Source organism: Entelurus aequoreus, linkage group LG14 (assembly GCF_033978785.1).
Source record: "Entelurus aequoreus isolate RoL-2023_Sb linkage group LG14, RoL_Eaeq_v1.1, whole genome shotgun sequence".
Lineage (NCBI taxonomy): Eukaryota > Metazoa > Chordata > Actinopteri > Syngnathiformes > Syngnathidae > Entelurus > Entelurus aequoreus.
Window position 1 is genome coordinate 37,688,408 of NC_084744.1, and position 15,939 is coordinate 37,704,346.

The 15,939-nt window shown below is 39.9% G+C and overlaps 1 protein-coding gene across 3 annotated transcripts in view; it reads left to right on the top strand.

Moving 5' to 3' along the window:
• The window catches only part of nck2a (NCK adaptor protein 2a), a 63,631-nt gene extending 47,893 nt beyond the window's left edge, over positions 1-15,738 (top strand). Inside the window, exons 4-5 of one of the 3 annotated variants that reach the window (XR_009828648.1) lie at positions 2,370-3,248; positions 15,010-15,738. Coding sequence is in view for 1 of the 3 variants with exons in the window: in XM_062069809.1 (XP_061925793.1) it covers positions 2,370-2,564 (195 nt within the window). In the remaining 2 variants the exon portion in view is untranslated. Of the gene's footprint in view, positions 1-2,369; positions 5,223-15,009 lie in introns of those variants that run through there. The other 2 variants (XR_009828649.1, XM_062069809.1) reach the window with 2 other exon arrangements.
• Positions 15,739-15,939: the final 201 nt, after the last annotated feature.

Below are 15,939 nucleotides of genomic sequence, written 5' to 3' on the forward strand. Positions count from 1 at the left end.
ACCTGGATGTAACACACTCACTGACTTTCTAATTGGTCAAACGGTGGAGGGCGGGGCATCAAACTGAAAACAATAATACGATTTCGGAGCCGTAAATCTAATTTTCAAATGAGCATATCCGGGCTGAACTACTGTTATCGGTTATAAAGGTATTTGAAAAGAACATGATTTATTAATGCCTTTTGACATATCAGGGCCATTTACTGATGACTTGACATGAAATTATTACATATGCCACCTTTAATATTACGCTAAAATGAATCACTGTCTATAGAGATGCATCTCAACAGTTTATATAAATCCCATTATTCCCTGTCTTATTTCTCCTCTTTTACTGTAACAACTAATAGTTGATCCTAAAAGTCCATATTTTACTAATTTCAAAACAATTTTAAGTAAACCTAATAGTTGGCAGGCTTGATTTTAAAATCTGTAGCGAAGCCTGTTTTTTTTATTTATTGTAAACATCATCCTCTATGAATTGCTGGGTGCAAAGTTGAAACACGGGGTGGGCAAGAGGCTCAATTACGGTCGCGAGGAAAGGAGTTTTTTTTTTTTTTGTGATTTCAAAAACGGCCGTTTGAGCGGCAAGGGAGGAAAGTAATTGATGTTTCTTACGTTTGATAAGAAACCTGCTGTTCAAATGTTCACACTTATTTTATCAGCCACTTTTGCATACTGGAACCTTTTAAAGTGAAGTCAGCTCAGCAGCTGTTTTTCTTATTTTCCTGAAGCTGCTGCACATTATGCTTTAAAACACAGCAGCCAAATGGACAATACAACACAAATGTTGTCGTTTCGGTGGTTCTGTTACTTGACAATGAGTTATGAGGGACTGAAAAGGGGACCAGTACTTCATGTAAAGAAAAAAAGATGAATAATGTGATTAGGGATGTCCGATAATATCGGACTGCCGATATTATCGGCCGATAAGTGCTTTAAAATGTAATATCGGAAATTATCGGTATCTGTTTCACAAAGTAAAATGTATGACTTTTTAAAACGCCGCTGTGTACGCGGACGTAGGGAGAAGTACAGAGCGGCAATAAACCTTAAAGGCACTGCCTTTGCGTGCCGGCCCAGTCACATAATATGTACGTCTTTTCACACACCCAAGTGAATGCAAGGCATACTTGGTCAACAGCCGTACAGGTCACACTGAGGGTAGACGTATAAACAACTTTAACACTGTTACAAATATGCGCCACACTGTGAACCCACACCAAACAAGAATGACAAACACATTTCGGGAGAACATCCGCACCGTAACACGACCCCCCCCCAGCATATCCCAAATTCCAAGCTGCTGTTTTGAGGCATGTTAAAAAAAAAAAAATGCACTTTGTGACTTCAATAATACATATGGCAGTGCCATGTTAGGCATTTTTTTCCATAACTTGAGTTGATTTATTTTAGAAAACCTTGTTACATTTTTTAAAGCAGGGGTCACCAACCTTTTTGAAACCAAGAGCTACTTCTTGGGTACTGATTAATGCTACCAGTTTGATACACACTTAAATGAATTGCCAGAAATTGCCAATTTGCTCAATTTACCTTTAACTCTATGTTATTATTAATAATTAATGATGTTTATCTTTGTGGAAACACTGATCATCTTAATGATTTCTTACAATAAATATATATAGAAACAGATAAATATCAATATGTAACACTTTATTTTTATATTTTCTCTAAGTGCACATTTTTCAAATTGAACATTTTCAAATGATCACTTCTAAGTTTAACTAGCTAGCCACTAACATTTTTTAACAAATCATGAATTACTTTGCACCATGTTTGTACAAATAATAACTCATGTAAAATACAAAAGTCAACTCTCAAATGTTTAAATAAATCATGTCACACTTTGAACTGGACACCAAATCTGTTACCTGTTTCTTTGTCAGTTAGTGAAGACCAAGTCTTTAAAATATTTTCTTGGATTTTCAAATTCTATTTGAGTTTTGTCTCTTAGAATTAAAAATGTCGAGCAAAGCGAGACCAGCTTGCTAGTAAATAAATAAAATTTAAAAAATAGAGGCAGCTCACTGGTAAGTGCTGCTATTTGAGCTATTTTTAGAACAGGCCAGCGGGCTACTCATCTGGTCCTTACGGGCTACCTAGTGCCCGCGGGCACCGCGTTGATGACCCCTGGTTTAATGCATTCAGCGGGGTATCACAACAAAATTAGGCATAATAATGTGTTAAACGACTGTATATATCGGTATCGGTTGATATCGGAATCGGTAATTAAGAGTTGGACAATATCGGAATATCGGATATCGGCAAAAAAGCCATTATCGGACATCTCTAACTGTGATAGTTGCTTTCCCCCCACAAAACATGACTACTATTTCCATGTGTTGCAGCCCAGTGACTTCTCTGTGTCTCTGAAGGCGGCGGGCAAGAACAAGCACTTCAAAGTGCAGCAGGCCGACGGCATTTACTGCATCGGCCAGCGCAGGTTCAACTCCATGGACGAGCTGGTGGAGCACTACAAGAAAGCCCCCATCTTCACCAGCGAGCGTGGGGAGAAGCTGTACCTGGTTAAAGCGCTGCTGTGACGCCCCTCAACACTGGATCCCCCTCCCGCACACACACACACACACACTAACACACACACATCACCACTTGCAAGCTGTCTTAACCGAAGCCTTCTCTGGTGGCATCCACGCACTACAGCAACAGCCTCTGTCGCCCCCCAGTGGCCGTTAAGTGAAGTTTCTTCTTAAGTCCAGCAGGTGAGCAGTTCCACCTCGACATTAAACACACCCGAGGCCTTTTTTTTTCCTCCCGAGGGTCTCCAACACTGTTGCTCTCAACTAAAAAAAAAAAGGGGGACAAACAGTAAAAAAAATACATCTAATTTCAATCATCATCACTCTTCACCAAGTGACCAGAATCGCTCTCTCACCGTTTTGTCTCCCTCCAAAATGTCAGATTTGCATTTTTTTAATGTTCTGCCTCGTTTTGTTCCACGTGTCGCACCTGAGTGGGGAAACTAAGACTAAAATATTCTGAGTTTAAGTCCTTTTAGGTGGAAGTGACATAAGAAAAGTGACATTGTGCTGGTTTGGGCCTTTTCTGCTCATGGTGTTTACTTCACAGGAAGTAAACATCTATTAATTTTGTCTTTGAACACCACAAAAACTAACTTTTTTTTATGTTTCTCAAGCCGCCGCGCCTCACATCTGCTACGCGAAGTGCTAGAAGATTCCAGGATACTTTAGAACGCCTCGCAAGTACCGGTGAGTGTGTGGCACACTCACTAGCTGTACTGATCGATACTGCGTCGCTCTTTCACGATTGTCGTCAGCCATCTAGTGGATTAAAAAAGTCACTACATTTGACCCGCGATTCAAATCAATGGTTTAGCTTGTTCAGTCAACAGGAAGAGAACTTTGACCTCGTTTAAAGCCGTAAAATGAAAACAATCCAAAGACTTTGAGGTTTTTTCCTTTTTCCTCATTCCATTTAGAGCGACGCCACGCTGACTTTTTCCAGAACGATTCCCGATGAACGCAGTTTGTCGCTTCACGGTCACATGTTTTTTTTCTTCTTAAAGTGACACACACCTAGAGGCTTTGAGGGCCGCAGTATCACTTGTGTTTCCTCATGCATCGAGGCTTGATCATCACTAGCGAGTCGTATCGGTGTTCCTGATATCATTCCCATCAAAGTTCTTTATTATTCTCAAGCTGCTGCACCTCACCTTTTGAAGGCGCCAGCTCTGACGTATACAAGTTTTTTATGCTCCTCGCCAAGCGTAGCTCTCAATGTATTTAGATTTATTTTTTTTACACCCAAATCTTTATTTTTGTCAAGCTGCTGCGCCTGCTCTTACTGAGGCTAGAACAGGGGTGTCCAAAGTGAGACCCCCGGGGGCCATTTGTGGCCTGCGGCTCCAGTTTTGTTGTCCCGCAATATAATTGTCAAAGTAAAATCCAACACAAAAATGTAAGCAAAGAAGCTGAAATGTTGATACAAATATGAGTGATATTTTGTCACCTGTAACGAAAAGTTTGCTCGATTTTTGGCATCTTTCTCCATGCTTGACCCGTCGGTACTTTGGTGGAAAAGGTTTGGACACCTGCGCAAGAATTTCCATTTGACCACCTGAAACATGTTATGTCGTGAAAAGCACACGCCATCGCCAATAAACTTTTTCTTTCTTTTTCTCAAGCTGCTACACCTTCCCTTTTGAAAATCATCCCTCAAACTTCTTACCCCGAGTATTACCACAAAATGTTGTTTTTAATTGGTCTTTTTTCGTGATTTTTGCAAGTACCACCGTTTTCCCTTGGAAAGTTTTTCTTGACTTTTCTCAAGCTGCCGTACCTCCCATGTGACCGGCGTGCAGAGTACAATAAAACAATTTGAACTGAAAGCAAAATCAATTTGTAGTTGTATGCAAGGGATTCATACGGGCCCCCATTCCCGGGCGGATCTCACGTGAGAGGAAGAGAAGGGGTTAGTCTGCTGAAAATGATGGAAAGTGCCACCTCTGCATAGCGACTGAGGCTGTGGTCAAAGTTGGAACTGCCACAAAACACATTTTAAGATATTCAACACTTTACTGCTTTACGCCCAAAATTCGTCACGTTTCATGTGTCAGGTAACAGCCTAACACAACTTCCTAAGAGCCTTTTGTCACTTTGTTGTGTCATTTCCAGCTAAAATACAACACTTGGTAAGAATAGACTGGAAAAAAACAAGTAATTTGATGCACCAGTGGGGGGTCAGAGAGCTGATTTCTGGTGGCGTTTGAATGTTAACGAGTGGAACCAAAGGTGCCATCTTCTCCCAGGTCCGTCACAAAGTGTCACGCGGCGCCAACGCCCACCTCGAACTTTGCTTTCCCATCCGCCTCCGCTAACGACTGCAGTGAAAATCCACTTTCATAGATGCTTCGAACAATATCTTTCAAATTGTGCCAAATTGGTGGTCTCCACCACAGTGTTCCAGGTGCACCAACTAATCAGATGTCCCGCAACCCGTCGAGTCCTACCCAACACTTTCTTGTCCGTGTGCGTTCGTTTGCTGACGGTCGAGCTTTTATAGGATTCTACCGGAATGTTATTTAATTCCTGTCTCCACTGTATGTATATATTCCAAAATAAGATGAGGTATGGTACTGCATCACCCACAACGTGATGACTATTTACTTTTGTTCAATATAAAAGATTCTTTTTTTTGGAAGAATATTAAAACCTTGAATTGATGGTGTGACTTTTGTTTGCTGTTGTTTATGAGGAGATATTTGTTATTTAAGCTTTGAACAAACTAGACTATTTTTATGAGCTGAAAAGTTGTCATTTCAGTAAATTTAGCTCTCCTTTCCATTTAGAGCTTAACAAACAAACTATAACAGATAATCAGAGTTGAGAAGATACTCTGAATGGAAAATATATAAAACTCATTATTTTTATGTTTGTTTTATAAACTACAAGGGGAGATAGTCATTTTCTAATTTTAAACACAAATCTGCGGGGTAAAAATAACAAAACAATGACTTTGCTTGTGTCCATGTTTTATTTAATTTTTTAAATAAATTAGAAGGGGCAGATATGTAGGAATGTTCTAATTTTAAAGAAAGTGTGGAGGAAAAAAAAGTATAAAATATTGAAAATAAATACTTTTTAAAAAGTGTTAGTCCTGTCTAAATGTCCCCCCACCCAAAATAAAAAATATAAGAAGACTTTTAATACAATTAGTTGTGTGAATGCTCCAAAGTTTTCTACACCAAAATTCATCTATTTATTATTATTCCTCTAATTCTTCTTCTCCGGATTTTGTCGCTTTACCAGGGTTTCCCACACATTCATTTATTTGTGGCGGCCCGCCTCGAAAGAATTACGTCCGCCACAAATAACAAAATAAAAAAACTTTTTTTTTTTTTTTGTCCTCTCCAGTTTCTCAGGCAAATCATATAGTTGATGTAGATGCCCATATCGGCTGTTCAGATTTACTTTACAAAAGAGAAGTGTAGGATACTTCTCTTGTTGCCTTATTTGTATTTGACTTTATTGAATGTATTTATATTAGAAACACAACATGTGTATATAACAAAGGGTGCAAAGTCTGCAGGCAGTAGGAAACACATGGTTAAGTGTAGGGAGTAAAACTGATGGAAGTCTAAAGTTCAAGATTTTTGGAGCTCTTTGTTCAGTGGATCAGATGTTTGATGAAGCTCTGTGTCTATCTACCACCACTACTGTTTTCTGTTTATTTGTTACTGACTGTGGCAGGACACCTCTGCCTCTGTTTCACTTTATGTTGCTGGTAAATAATATGGTTGTAGTAGTAGGCTAAAGTTTAATTATTTAGTATGCACTAATTAAAGGGGCAGACCTTTGAGACATTTTAGCTTTTATATTTTATAAGATATATTTTTTGTAAGAACCACAATTAATAAATATATTTTAGTGAATAACTTATTGTTCAAATCTGTATATAAATATATACATAAAGTGTTGTAATTATATTGTAAAATGGATGGATGGATGGACGTTTAAAACAAAACTGTTATTATTAATTAGTAAGTATACATTTTTTGAGCCTTTTTAGAGAAAATCAAATCATTGTAGTAAATTATGCAAATAACTCGATGATGTCATGGTGACCACGCCCATAGCCATGCCCCCACCGCCACAGGTATCTTGGCAGTTTATGGGAAACACTGTTTACCTTCCACATATTTCACCCGATTCAAACCGTTCCAACTTAAAACTGTTCAGCCTATTCGGAAATCGCGGGCTTTCACTTGACAAATTCCCAGAATTCCAGGTTTTCCGGGACATTTTTCCCATTCAAAATTAATTGCCCATTTTCAACCGATTCAAACCATTCCACCTTCAACACATTCCACTCATCCTGGACATTCAAACTATTATTTTTCCAAGTAAAAAAAAAATTCCAGGAATTCCCAGAAATCCTGTTTTTTCAAACCCCTTTTCTCTGTCGACTACTCCTCCCACATTTTTCAACCCACTTTAACTGTTCCACCGTCCAAACATTCCTCTTAATCAGGACAAAAATCGGACTTGATTTTCCAACTCGAAAAATTCCCGGTTTTCCCGAAATTCCAGTAATTCCTTAATACCATTTCTCAATTAAAAATGTTACTACTTCAACATTTCTTGACCGATTTGAAAAATTCCAACACCAACCATTTCAACCCATTCAGACCATTGAAGTCTATTAACATTTTCCAAAAAATTCCCGAAATCCCCAAATTTCCATGAAATTCCCATTGAAATGAATGGGACATTTTTCAAAGTTCCACAATTCCCACATTTTTTCATCTGATTCAAACCGTTCCAACTTGAACATATTCAGCCTGTTCAAAATTGTGTGCTCTCTTTCAACAATTAGTCATTTTGAAGTTCAACGTCAGCATTGGAGCATCCACACAAAATTCCTTCAGGAATTGCTCATCTAGTTAATAATAAAATTGAAATAAGTTAAATAAAAATTCCAATCATGGTTGTGTTCAAAATGGTGCACTTTTTTTTTTTTTTAGGTTACAGTTTTATAGTATACCAACAAAACTATGGTTTAAAGACTTTTACTGGCAAGGATGAATCTAATTTGTGGCGAAAAAGTATTAAATAATATTGAAAATGATAATTATTAAACATAACAAAATGAAATGGTTGCTGCATTCCACTCCACTCTCTAATTAAACCATAAGGGCTGTCACTCATTTTTCGTTCCTCTTTGTCCCGTCTTAGAAATGCAAAATAATTACTGAGTTTCCAAAAAAATGTGTGTTGAAAGACTTTGGGAAACCGAATGCAATTTATGTCAAATTTAAAAATAAAATAAAAAATTATAACTGATTTAAAAAAGGATTACAACTGAATCCAAAAGTGTATTATTCTTCAGCATTTAAAAAAATATATAAAATTATATAGTTTTAAAGACTAATATTAGTAATAGTTAAAATAATATATATGTATACTTGATTTATGTTTCATACATGTAATACATTTACTCATGAATATCTAGACTGTAAATAGCAACAAAAAAAAAACTTTATATAAAGAATTATTAGTCGTGTTTGAAGGTTTTGCTGCTCATGTTTAACTAACATTTTTGCTTATTTTCTATGTAATGGTTGCCATTATTTTGTCATTTATTTTATTCCATTGACCTTATGATAAGTGAATAAATCAACTCATTTGGTCAGGTTATGAATGTATGTATGCATATATTTTTCACATGAAAAATACATGCATATGTTGGGATTTTAAATGATTTTCTAAATTCAGGATATGCTGAGTCACCATTATAATCATATTGCTAGTGGGGAAAAAACATTTTTGTATTTTGTATTTTAGTGAAGAAACGTGGCACCCAAGAAACGGCAGTACTAGGAAGCTCCCACTGGGGGGCGGTGTTGGGCTTTTTGCGACTGCAGCTTGTCACGTGATGCTGCCTGTTAAGCACACGTACACGAGTAGTGTGACCTTTATTCAATATTTACGATTCTTCGTAGCATTTTGTTCAAGTGGCGTTGCTGTAAGCTCACATGTTTTCTTTTTGCAGGCCATGGTGTTTTAATTTTGAAAAGCCATTAAAAGTAAGGTCAAGTATAAGTGCTATTATTGTGAAAATTGCCTTTCTACAACTGGCTTCAGTCAAATTGCTGTTGCAGCAATCAATGAAAGATAACATGACCCCTGACCTCAGCTAGCTAATTAAAATGATTTTTTTCTATGCGTTGCCACGGTGACATGTCATGAGCTTTAGAAAATCTATGCATTGATTTTGCTTTCTATTTGTTTCTTACTCCCATAAAAAGCATTAAAGATGACATTTTCACCATTTTAATACCTTGTGTTAACCTTGCAATTTAGGTCCACTAGATGGCGACATTTTTTCAGTTTTTTACCATGCAAAACATCCATGCAAATTCTACAATTGTAATTAAGGTTTGGTTTGGATTCGTTTAAATAGGAAAACAATGTTTATGTAAGGATGTTGTGTATGTGCCAAAAATAAAAGTAGTATTTGATATGAATACTTTAGGCTAAAATAGTTTTCAAAATGACTGGTTTAAATTGGAAACATATACGAGTGTATTAAACACCATTTTTTACAGGGAAGTTGATATTTTTTTTGGTCTGAGAACATTGACAGTGACCTATAAAAAGCAAATAATATGAAATTATTTTAGTGTTTGGTTTTTGTAATAAAAGCGTTACGTAAACATAGTGACATTTAAAGAGTTGAATTTGTACACCATATTTATATTTCAGGCTGAATACGTTTTAAAAGTCTGACTCATTTAATGTGGAAAAAATATCTCATTATATTTTTACAACAGTGTTTGTTATTTTGTATAAAATGCGTGAACGTCAATACTCGTCTAAATGTATTTCAGGTAAATTGTTTTTCAGTTTAAAAGGATTATCTAGTTTCCATTCAGAGCAACAAAAACAGTTTAGGGAAGCTGACATTTATTGCCTGTAGTGTATTTTATGGGGATTTAGAAATAGAGATGAAATAATACACAACATTTTAATTATTGTTAGCAAATAAATGAACTAAATAAACACACTGTAATAATTTTCCAGGTTTTGGGAGGTTAACATTTTTTTGTCATTAGGATCGTGACTGAGTTTTTTTTTTTTTAATACCAACTCTAAAAATATATGCAAATCAGAGGCTGTCCAGAAACTAGAAAGTTCTTGAATCGATTCCAGCATCTGCCATCCGAGCAGCTGCCGTTGTGTCCTTGGGTAAGACACTTCACACACCTTGGTATAAATGCAGCTGACCAGTGCCAGTGTAAAGATCTTGGAGATAATTGTGAAAAAAGTGCTATGTCAATATTCATTCAGTCAAATGGACATATTTATTTTTTTTCTTTTTTTTTGGGGGGGGGGGGGTTATAAAATATGTGCTAATCAGAAATAAAATATATATTTTACAGCAGTTTTGGGGAATTTTACATTTTTTTCCATCCAGGTGTGATTTTTTTAATATCTTGAAAATCAATAAGCAAAGACGCCTTAAAATATACTTGCAAGTATATATTTAAAAATATATAATTTTATGTTAGATAAATTTCAAAATATATGTTAATTGGAGTAATTTATAATATTTTTTGAAATTAATGAATTAAATACTTTATTATATTTTCAAAGCAGTTTTTGGCACAATTGACATTTTTTTTGTCATTAGGATTAGGGATATTGATTTCGGGTTTAAAAAAAACAAGCATCGGATTACATCGTCTTGAATCTAAAATGTCTAAAATCAGCGTTCCGACACAAGCAGTCCTGCGGCGGATTTACTTGTGCAAAGCTGACATCTAAATGTCCTCCCGTAAGCACACACGTTTGGTCTTTTCGTCCATCTTAGTCATTGATAAAAAGTAAACATGGCGGGATATAGGCGACTGGGTGCTAACAGCTACACGGCAGCTAAGCACACAACAGCACACAAGCTAGACATATGGAATACGTGTCCTTCGTCGAACAATATTGCAGTCCAAATAAAATAAACACATTACTTGCAGATAAAGTATCCAGTAACAATCGTGTCCGCATCATTAAACTTATTGTATCATGACCTTAACTTAAAGGCCTACTGAAATTAATGTTTTTTATTTAAACGGGAATAGCAGATCCATTCTATGTGTCATACTTGATCATTTTGCGATATTGCCATATTTTTGCTGAAAAGATTTAGTATAGAACAACGACGATAAAGATCGCAACTTTTGGTCTCTGATAAAAAAAAACCTTGCCCCTACCGGAAGTAGCGTGACGTTGTCAGTTGTTCACTCCCTCATATTTTCCTATTGTTTTCAACGCAGCTAGAGCGATTCGGACGATTACCCCATTAATTTGAGCTAGGATGAAAGATTCGTGGACGAGGAACGTTAGAGTGACGGACTAGAATGCAGTGAAATACATATTTTTTTTCGCTCTGACCGTAACTTAGGTACAAGCTGACTCATTGGATTCTCCTTTTTCTCTGGATGCTGTGGGGCTGTCTTGGTTGACAAGACTCTGCAACATCGCATGGACATCGGGGGCGGTACCTCTGGATAGGCAGACCGGGGTGGTGGTTCCTCTCTTTAAGAAGGGGAACCGGAGGGTGTGTCCCAACTATCGTGGATCACACTCCTCAGCCTTCCCGGTAAGGTATATTCATGTGTACTGGAGAGGAGGCTACGCCGGATAGTCGAACCTCGGATCCAGGAAGAACAGAGGGGTTTTTGTCCTGGTCGTGGAACGGTAGACCAGCTCTTTACTCTCCGCAGGGTCCTTGAGTGTGCATGGGAGTTTGCCCTACCGGTCTACATGTGCTTTGTGGACTTGGAGAAGTTATTCGACCGTGTCCCCCGGGAAGTCCTGTGGGGAGTGCTCAGAGAGTATGGGGTTTCGGACTGTCTGATTGTGGCGGGTCGCTCCCGCCACAATCAGACATAATCTGATTGTATCTGACATGATCAGTGTCAGAGCTTGGTCCGCATTGCCGGCAGTAAGTCAGACCCCTTTCCAGTGAGGGTTGGACTCCGCCAAGGCTGCTCTTTGTCACCGATTCTGTTCATAACTTTTATGGACAGAATTTCTAGGCGCAGTAATGGCGTTGAGGGGATCCGGTTTGGTGGCTGCAGGATTAGGTCTCTGCTTTTTACAGATGATGTGGTCCTAATGGCTTCAACTGGCCAGGATCTCCAGCTCTCATTGGATCGGTTCGCAGCCAAGTGTGAAGCGACTGGGATGAGAATCAGCACCTCCAAGTTCTCGCCCGGTAAAGGGTGGAGTGCCATCTCCAGGTTGGGAAGGAGATGGCCCAAGTGGAGGAGTTCAAGTACCTAGGAGTCTTGTTCACGAGTGAGGGAAGTGTGGATCGTGAGATCCACAGGCGGATCGGTGCGGCGTCTTCAGTAATGAGGACGCTATATCGATCCATTGTGGTGAAGAAGGAGCTGAGCCAGAAGGAAAATCTCTCAATTTACCGGTCGATCTACATTCCCATCCCACCTATGGTCATGGTTATGACCGAAAAGACAAGATTACATGTACAAGCGGCCGAAAAGAGTTTCCTCCGCCGGGTGGCGGGTCTCTCCCTTAGAGATAGGGTAAGAAGCTCTGTCATCCAGGAGGAACTCAGAGTAAAGCGCATTATTAGCATTTGTTGTTTCGGAGTTATGTTGCTGGCGTTGCCGGCAGTGAGAGGCAACGGGCTGGGGTGGCAATTCTTGTTGCCCCCCAGCTTTAAAGCCTGCACTTTGGAGTTCAACCCAGTGGACGAGAGGGTAGCTTCCCTCTGCCTTCGGGTGGAGGGACGGGTCCTGAATGTTGTTTGCGCTCATGCACCAAACGGCAGCTCAGATGTACCCACCCTTTTTGGATTCACTCGAGGGAGTACTGGAAAGTGCTCCCCCGGGTGATACCCTCGTTCTACTGGGGGACTTCAACGCTCATGTTGGCAACCACAGTGAAACCTGGAGAGGCGTGATTGGGAAGAATGGCCGCTCGGATTTGAACCCGAGTGGTGTTTTGTTATTGTACTTTTGTGCTCGTCACAGATTGTCAATAACAAACACCATGTTCAAACATAAGGGTGTCCATATGTGCACTTGGCACCAGGACACCCTAGGCCGTAGTTCCATGATCGACTTTGTAGTTGTTGTCATCGGATTTGCGGTCTCATGTTTTGGACACTCGGGTGAAGAGAGGGGCGGAGCTTTCTACCGATCACCACGTGGTGGTGAGTTGGCTGCGATGGTGGGGGAGGATGCCAGACAGACCTGGCAGGCCCAAACGCATTGTGAGGGTTTGCTGGGAACGCCTGGCAGAGTCTCCTGTCAGAGAGAGTTTCAATTCCCACCTCCGGAAGAACTTTGAACATGTCACGAGGGAGGCGCTGGACATTGAGTCCGAGTGGACGATGTTCCGTACCTCTATTGTCGAGGCGGCCGATTGGAGCTGTGGCCGCAAGGTGGTTGGTGCCTGTCGTGGCGGTAGTCCTAGAACCCGCTGGTGTCCAGCGGTAAGGGATGCCGTCGAGCTGAAGAAAGAGTCCTATCGGGCTCTTTTGGCTCGTAGGACTCCGGAGGCAGCAGACAGGTACCGACAGGCCAAGCAGTGTGCGGCTTTAGCGGTCGCGGAGGCAAAAACTCGAACATGGGAGGAGTTCGGGGAAGCCATGGAAAACGACTTCCGGACGGCTTCGAAGCGATTCTGGACCACCATCCGCCGCCTCAAGATGGTGTTCTGCTGACCTGGACTGCGGATGTTGTGGATCGGTGGAGGGAATACTTCGAAGACCTCCTCAATCCTACCAGTTTGTCTTCCTATGAGGAAACAGGGCCTGGGGAATCTGTGGTGGGCTCTCCTATTTCTGGGGCTGTGGTTGCAGAGGTAGTTAAAAAGCTCCTCGGTGGCAAGGCCCCGGGGGTGGATGAGATCCGCCTGGAGTTCCTTAAGGCTCTTGATGTTGTGGGGCTGTCTTGGTTGACAAGACTCTGCAACATCGCGTGGACATCGCGGGCGGTACCTCTGGATTGGCAGACCGGGGTGGTGGTTCCTCTCTTTAAGAAGGGGAACCGGAGGGTGTGTTCCAACTATCGTGAGATCACACTCCTCAGACTTCCCGGTAAGGTCTATTCAGGTGTACTGGAGAGGAGACTACGCTGGATAGTCGAACCTCGGATTCAGGAGGAACAGTGTGGTTTTCGTCCTGGTCGTGGAACTGTGGACCAGCTTTATACTCTCGGCAGGGTCCTTGAGGGTGCATGGGATTTTGCCCAACCAGTCTACATGTGCTTTGTGGACTTGGAGAAGGCACAGGACGTCCTGTGGGGAGTGCTCAGAGAGTATGGGGTAACGGACTGTCTTATTGTGGCGGTTCGCTCCCTGTATAATCAGTGTCAGAGCTTGGTCCGCATTGCCGGACCCGTTTCCAGTGAGGGTTGGACTCCGCCAAGGCTGCCCTTTGTCACAAATTCTGTTCATAACCTTTATGGACATAATTTCTTGGCGCAGTCAGGGCGTTTAGGGTATCTGGTTTGGTGGCTGCAGGATTAGGTCTCTGCTTTTTGCAGATGATGTGGTCCTGATGGCTTCATCTGGCCAAGATCTTCAGCTCTCACTGGATCGGTTCGCAGCCGAGTGTGAAGCGACTGGGATGGGAATCAGCACCTCCAAGCAGAGTCCATGGTTCTCGCCCGGAAAAGGGTGGAGTGCCATCTCCGGGTTGGGGCGGAGATCTTGCCCCAAGTGGAGGAGTTCAAGTACCTCGGAGTCTTGCTCACGAGTGAGGGAAGAGTGGATCGGTGCGGAATCTTCAGTAATGCGGACGCTGTATCGGTCCGTTGTGGTGAAAAAGGAGCTGAGCCGGAAGGCAAAGCTCTCGATTTACCGGTCGATCTACGTTCCCATTCTCACCTATGGTCATGAGCTTTGGGTCATGGCCGAAAGGACACATTTTGCATGTGTGGTTTAGGAGTTATGTTTAAATAACTGTCAGATTGAGTGTAACAGTATACTGTCATAGTGAGAAAAACCCATATTTTGTATTTGCAAACTTTACAAAAACAACTGATTCTAGTTAAAATCACATGGATACAATATTACAGTCATTTTTAGACATAATGCATGTTTGGTTTTGGAGTTATGTTTAAATAACTTTCATAGTTAGTATGACAGTTATACTGTCATATTGAGTAAAAACTAATTTGTGTCTTTACAAACATAACAAAATATGTTTTTTCTAGTATAACTCACAAAGATACATATCTCCAGGCGTTATTAGCCATTTTGCATGTGTGGTTTAGGAGTTATGTTTAAATAAGTGTCATATTGAATGTGTTAGTTATACTGTCATTATGTGTAAAACCAAATTTTTGTATTTGCAAACCTTACAAAAACAACTGATTCTAGTAAAACTCACATAGATTCAATATTACAGACATTTTTAGACATTTTACATGTTTGGTTTAGGAGTTGTGTTTCAATACATTTTTATTGCTTTTTTCGTTAGGTCAAGTCCGATCGGCAGGAGGCTACGGGGAAGACCCAGGACACATTGGGAAGACTATGTCTCCGGGCTGGCCTGGGAACGCCTCGGGATCCCCCGAGAAGACCTGGACAAAGTGGCTGGGGAGAGGGAAGTCTGGGCTTCTCTGCTTAGGCTGCTGCCCCCGCAACCCGACCTCGGATAAGCGGAAGAAAATGGATGGATTTAGTATGACAGTTACACTATCATATTGAGTAAAAAACTCATTTGTGTCTTTGGAAACCTTACAAAATATATTTTTTCTAGTAAAACTCACAAAAATACATTTCTCCAAGCATTATTAGCCATTTCACATTTGTTGTTTCGGAGTTATGTTTAAAAAAAACTGTCATAGTCGGTAAAACCTAATTTTTGTATTTGCAAACCTTACAAAAACAACTGATTCTAGTAAAACTCACATGGATACAATATTACAGGCATTGTTAAACATAATGCATGTTTGGTTTTGGAGTTATGTTTATATAACTTTCATATTTAGAAAGTTAAATATTTAAATATTTTTTTCCAGTAAAACTCACAAAGAGACATTTCTCCAGGCATTATTAGCCATTTTACATGTGTGGTTAAGGAGTTATGTTTAAATAACGGTCGTATTGAATGTGGCAGTTGTACTGTCATTTTGAGTAAAACCTAATTTTTGTAATTGTAAACCTTACCAAAATACTTTATTTTGGTAAAACTCACACAGATACAATATTACTGGCATTTTTAGACATAATGCATGTTTGGTTTTGGAGTTATGTTTATATAACTTTCATATATAGTATGACAGCTATACTGTTATATTGGGTTATATAAGTTAGTTTATATTAAAACTAACTTGTGTATTTACAAACCTTGCAGTAAAACTCACAAAGATACATTTCTACAGGCATATTAGCCATTTTGCATGTG